Source organism: Microtus pennsylvanicus, chromosome X, assembly GCF_037038515.1.
Source record: "Microtus pennsylvanicus isolate mMicPen1 chromosome X, mMicPen1.hap1, whole genome shotgun sequence".
NCBI classification, from domain to species: domain Eukaryota; kingdom Metazoa; phylum Chordata; class Mammalia; order Rodentia; family Cricetidae; genus Microtus; species Microtus pennsylvanicus.
The window spans coordinates 95,862,626-95,869,365 of NC_134601.1; the positions used below are offsets into that span (position 1 = coordinate 95,862,626).

Below are 6,740 nucleotides of genomic sequence, written 5' to 3' on the forward strand. Positions count from 1 at the left end.
TAAAAAGAGGTAAGAACAAATAAAAGCAAAAGTAGCAGTAAAAGTATATATAGAGCTATCATATAAATAAGAACTTATGCATCACATTCTCAACCTGTATGCCAAAGGCAAAGAAATTAATAATTAAAAAAAATCTACTTTAAAAGTAGTGCTGGGAAATCTGGATATCCACATAAAGATAAATACTATGAAAAATAAAAATGAAAAATCTATATCCATATCTCATACTTCGTGAAATACAACTCAAACTGGATCCAAGAAATTAATATAGGAATTAAAAGTTGAAATTTCTAGAGGTAAATTTATGGAAAATAATTGAACATATATGTACAGACAATAAACTTCTACATATTTGGACTCAAAAGCTGTGGTCATACTACAACAAATGCCAAGTGGAACTCACAGGAAATGAAAATGTTGCATATCAAAAGAACAAACATCCAGAGGAAAAAGTACATAGAATGTCATAGACTCTTTACCAGTTTTATTTGAGTTTAATGCAGTGAATATAGAAAGAATTGGAAAATGCATAGCAAAATATAAAATGCATATTCAATAAACTGACAAAAGAGTTATCATTGCAAATGAAGAACTATAAACAGACAATAAATGAAGGAAAAACAGTCCACACCTTTATCCATTAGGGGAACAAATCATTACAGCACTGTGACTTTCTCTCATTGGAGTGAGAATGGCAAATCTGAAAGAAACTGTGTATATAAAAAAGGAAAGAAATGAAAAAAAATTAGGTTTACTGCTATGTCATGGTAAAGAACAAGAGGAAGTGGAGAATTTTGATGAGGTTACAAGCAAAATTATCCTTATCTATATCTGTTAGAAATACAAAATTTTCAACAACTATAGTAAACATCAGAAAGTTAATGTTGATTTACACCTCCAGAGATGCAGAAGCAGGTGACTTGTAAAATTAAGTTCTCATTAGGCTCCATAGGAGTTTCTATTAAAAAGAAACACTTGGTTTCAAAGCCCCAATATAAAATGACATAGTTATTCATAAGAAAAAAAAATGAGTGATCCCAGAGATGCTGATATAAAACAATAGTTGTACTGGGAACACAGAGGTAAGAAGATAGTCACTTCATAGCAACTTTGAGACTCGACGAGTTCCATTAACAATTTGAGCTGGCACAGGGAGAACCTGCTGGAAAACTTTAATAAAGAAGACAATGAAATGCAGGGTGAATGAGGAAAAGAGATAAGAAGAGGTGAGGGGGGCGGAAAAGGAAAGGACAGTGCAGTCATGAACCAGAATCACAAACATATGGATTGAACTGTTAGCTATATTTTATATTGGGGTCACAGCACATGTGTTGGACTAGAAATCACTACATCTTCTTATTCAGGACTCTGATGGGAATTCTATTTTCTGAGACCCATTGGCCCACATCATAAGCGTAAAAACCCAGTTTCACTCAAACTCAACAAAAACATGTTTGTGTTTTCTATGGGATTTCTCCTCCCATAAAAACTGTTTTAACTTCCATGGGCGCTCAATAGGGGGCGACGGAGGGTGGAGGCAGAGAGTGGAAGTAGAAGGCTTTAACTTCCCCTTTGCTGTTTTGCCGCCTGCAGCACTTTGCCGGAGGCGGTACAACTGGGCCTTGGTCTGAGATGCCACGCGCACAGTTACTCAAGTGAGAATCTTTCCAGGTGATGGCTTGGGTGATGAGTTAAAACTGTGACAGCCCACTATAGATTCCTAAATTCACAACCCACCCTGGGCAAGCAAAGGCCCGATCCCTGTACTATTCCCCAGTATTCCTGGCTATGGCAGTTAGGGTCTGTTGTCATTAATGGTCCTCGTTCTTCTCAAGGAGTAAAAGTCTAGATGAGAGGTTGTGGGGCTTACAGGAAAAAGGGGGAATTCGACATGTGAAAATTAGAGAGTCTCCATGCTGTGTGTGGCCTGAATAAAGAATTGTTCCTCTATATGGCATAGGAGGGTCGAGCTGGCCAAGATGCTACCCTTCTTTGTCCTTTGGAGAACAAGGAGGTGGGATTTCAGGGAAATTGTTCCAAGGAAGGAGACAGTGGATGGGGTTTGCAGAAGTTCAGGCCTTATTTGCTGTCCTCTGGGTGGTGTCAGACATCTTGAGTAAGGCTTGCCTTAATTTCCTCTGTGTGTTACTGTTGAAGATTGCAGTACTAACTTCAGACCAACAGAGTAAAATGGGGATGCAAACATAGTTAGAAATGAACATGAGGTTTTAAGGGGATTAAATTGGGGCCCTAAAGGAAGCCCTTTGCTCACCCTAGGAAGTCAGAATTTCGGTTGCCAAGCAGTAATCTAACAAACTCCAATTCTCTCCACAGATTTCTTGGGAAGTAGATTCAACAAGGGAATAAGAAAGAGGTCTGAATCCAGAAAGGTATCCTGAGAAAAGAAGCAGAGGGGACCCTCCTTAAAGGGAAGTTCCTCTCCACCTAGGAATGTTTACATAGTGTCTTTCTCTCTCACCTCCTCCTGTCCCAGATTCTTTCCAGAACTCCTGCCTGCCTACCCAGAGCATCATGCCTCGGGGCAACAAGAGCAAGAGCCGCTCCAGAGCCAAAAGGCAGCAGACTAGGGGAGAGAGGCAGAATCTCCAGGGTGCTCAGCCGGCTGAAGAGGAGGAAGCAACATCCCCTACTCTTGGCCAGGGAGATGTCCCCAGCTCCCCTGATGTCAGCACTCCTCAAGAGTCCCAGGAGGCCCTGTCCCATGGCTCTCCTAAGTTAGATGTGTCCCAATCAGTTTCCGATGTTGGTGTTGCTGAGGGTTCTGTTTCAGGTTTTGATGCCAGGCGTCCAAATGTCTGCATTATAGCAGAAGCCATCCAGGCTGTACGCAGAGATCCTATTGCCAGGAAGGCCAGCAAGGTACTCCATTACTTCCTGGAGAAGTACCAGAAGGATGAGCAACCTAAGGAGGAAGAGATGCTGAAGCTGATCAGCAGGAAGTACAAGGTGCATTTCCCCTCCATCCTGGAGAAAGCCACCTATCAGCTGGAGGTGGTCTATGGTCTGGAGTTGAAGGTTGACCCACATAACTCTCAGTCCTATGTTCTTGTTAGCAAGTTACCCATCCCATGTAGGGCAAATCAGGGTGGCAGGAAAGAGTTACCAAAGACAGGTCTCACACTGACCCTCCTTGGTATGATTATGACGAAAGGCGGCCGTGCCACAGAGGAAGAGGTCTGGGAATTCCTCCAAATGCAAGGGCTATATCCTGGGAGGAGGCACTTAATCTTTGGGGAGCCCCGTAAGTTCATCACCATAGAACTAGTTGAGCAAAATTATGTGGAATACCGCCGGGTGCTTGGTAGTGATCCCCCAAGCTATGAGTTCCTGTGGGGTCCCAGGGCCCGCAATGAAGCCACCAGGACAAAAGTCCTGGATGTTTTAAATAAGATAAGAAATGTCATGCCTGGTTTCTACCCTCAACAGTATGAGGAGGCTCTGAGTAACCATGCTGAGAGAGCAGCCAGGAGAGGTGAGGCTTCTCATTACCATCATGCCAGCATTCCCTCCCATGCCCAAGCTAGCAGTTCCCCCCACACTTAGCTGGCCCTTAAGTATAGCTGTTACTGTGCTGTGAAGGACAGCCAGTCTTCTGAGTAGTGGGGAGTTTATAAGTTGGAAGAACAGCACTAAGAATATGCATAGGAAAAGTAGAAGTATCTTTCTTTGTTACATTGTTAGTGTTCTTGTAACTGAAGATTAATTTGTTTCATAAATGCTTCTTAACCTTATGTCTGCCACATTTATTGTGCTTTGTCAAGTTTAATAGTAAGATCTTTGGGGTTTTAAATTCATTGGAAATTCTTCACAGAGTTCTTCTAAGTGTAAGAAAACATGGCATGGGAAAGAGTTTCACAGAATGTGGTGTGCAACAATTGGTGAAACAAAGTAAAGGGGTCAATTCATCCATGTCTCTATTTTGTTTGCCTTTATTTGTAATTTCAATGGAACCAAAGTTGGTTTTACTACTTTACTAAACATCTTTAAGAAAATAAACTGTGATACTTAAACCTCATAACCAGTCTCTTTGTCATTTCATTATTTTCCCCAGTCATTCATTGGGCATCAGCTCTTTGGTAGCTCCTCCCCATCACATTATTGTTGATGACAATAAAGAACTGTCTACTGCCCACAGGGACTAGAATTTCCCAGTAGCTATATAGAAGGAGGAAGACAAAAAACCCTAAGAAGGGCATGCAAAAGAAATGATTAGGAAGAATAGAAAACTGTTGATTGATACAGCTACCCATTTTCTGATTGTGGTAATTTAGAGCATGGGGAAATTTCAGTTTTGTCAACACTCTATAATTTAACGGACACTGCGTGATTGGTTGCATGAGGCTAGGGGAGTGATGATCAAGGCCAGACCGTCAGAAGGGGACCCCTTGAGATAGTGTGAGTTGGTGAACAACGACCAGATAGTGCATCACAGAATTTAAAGTTTAAGTTAGAGCAGGCAATGCATCATAAATGTCCCTTTGAATTTTGAGTGTACCAGTATGAAATCCTACCTGTAACAGAAGCATTTAGAGTCCATGTGTTTACCTCAGTACAAGTGAATACATTGCACAAGTCACACAATTAAATACATAGATTTTCTGATGAAAAAACATATGATAATAAATAATGAGAAGTAGTTCCAAGAAGACAACTGTCTGTCACTCAGAATGGGCTCCTACAGCCAAATTCCCTTTTATTGAAGTGTATCTAAACAAGGTAGTAACTTTGTTAAACTACAAGGACAGGGTCCAAATTTGATGGTGATGAAAGTAGTGCCAAGGCTAACTTCGATGGAAAGTACTTTAGATTAATGGTGTTGAACCATGAAATATAGCAGAAGTTTAGCTGCCTGCCCCCCCCCAAAAAAAATCCACTCCAAATTAAATACCACTTTTTATAGAAAACAATAATTAATTTTATTATAATACAATTACATCATTTATCCTTTCCCATTTCCTCACTCTACCCACTCCTATGAAACCCCCCTTTGAAATTCTTGGCATCCTCTTTTTTTTAAAAAAATAATATAGCCAGGCGATGGTGGCGCACGCCTTTAATCCCAGCACTCGGGAGGCAGAGGCAGGCGGATCTCTGTGAGCTCAAGACCAGCCTGGTCTACAAGAGCTAGTCCCAGGACAGGCTCCAAAACCACAGAGAAACCCTGTCTCGAAAAAACAAAAAACAAAACAAAACAAATAAAAAATAATATAAGTTCATATACACACAGGCAACACTATACAGACTGAGTATGATATATGTATATATTGCAGTTTCTCCAAAAAGGAAATATTTTGTTGAACAGGGAGGAAAAATAACCATAAAATTCTGTAAGTAAAGGAAACAAGATTTATAAAGTGCATCCCCAAAGTTAGATAAGCAGTTACATGCTGTTATTTGAGGAGACAGTATACCAGCTGAACATCCTGGGAATAGTGCATGGAATTATAGTCACTGTTTTTCAAGTAGTCATTACTCAGGCTTGGGTGGGCTTTTTGGTTATGCATCTGACTTAGTCATCTGTGATACTGTAACAACCCCCTCACATATATCTCTGTAAGTATCACTAATAAATATATTGGTCCACTAAGCTGGAACCTAGTGGAATAATTTCAGTGTATTGTAGGTATCCTGTTTGAAGTGTATAGATTATTTGTCACCTCAATCCAGGAAAGTCACAGAACATTACAAGAGCAAGGGAGTTGAGGCATTGTAGAAAGCAACAATTCCCTAGAGGTTGATGATTTTCATTTTTTCTGGAAGGTGAACTATCTGGACTTCTGAATATGGCAGGTAAATTTCCTACATTCAGTGTGTGTTGGAATTGAAAGACCAAATATTTTAACACTGTGCTGATTGCTATTGCAAATTCTCATAGATGCTAGAGATGAAGAACATCACTTGAACAATATTTCATTTCCACATTTCAAGAAGTACAAGACAAAGATGGAAATAGATCCAGTTCTTGAGAAGGGTAATATCTGTGTTTGGAGAGAGGGTATTGAGAAAGGAACAAAAAAGAGAAGGATAAAAAGAGGAAGGGATGAAGTGAGACAGATGAGAGAGAGAGGAAGAGCAAAAAAGATGAGAGAGCTGTATTTTCTGTTTTAGTATATAAACAATAATCTCAAAATGTGGATCCCCATTACACCATCATTGGAATCCAATTATTTTCAAAGTCCTTATTCTAGTCCCATTGCATTATGGAATAGAAGGTCACCATAATTGGGCAGGGCAACTCACGCAAGCCCATGTGTCAATGTCTCTGATAATTGGAAACAGTGTGTAAATGCTCCAAAGAAATAGCTCCATCTAGAAAGGAAGGGAAGTTTTCCACAGTTCTCTTTCGACTGTTGTACACAAAACTGTTTTTAAGGCAGGTAATTTGTGCCTATTCTCAATCCAAAGTATCTGAGAAGTACAGTAAAAGAAGCCACTGTTTGGATCTTTTTCATCTTGAACTTGGAAAATTAGATTCCATTAAAGAACTGACCATATAAAACCATGTTGTTTTTCAAATGGCCAACATTAATTGATTTTGTTATAACAACCGTGAATGTAAATAGAGACAGGAAGGATGGAATTCAATGTAGAATTGATTAAAGTATTTGTGTCTTGACACCAAGTACACCTAACAAGAGATGACCACCAAACCCTGAAATCACTGCTCTCCCAGAGAAAAATTTACATAGATGTACTTACTAGGAAGGAAGAAAGTCTGG

At 39.9% G+C, this 6,740-nt stretch overlaps 1 protein-coding gene across 1 annotated transcript; it reads left to right on the top strand.

Annotated features, from left to right (window-relative positions):
- The first annotated feature begins 2,532 nt into the window (after positions 1–2,532).
- Positions 2,533–3,564, top strand: LOC142841602 (melanoma-associated antigen B4-like). Its single transcript, XM_075958526.1, has one exon. It carries the CDS (start codon positions 2,533–2,535, stop codon positions 3,562–3,564), a length of 1,032 nt encoding a protein of 343 aa, XP_075814641.1.
- The last annotated feature ends 3,176 nt before the right edge of the window (positions 3,565–6,740 follow it).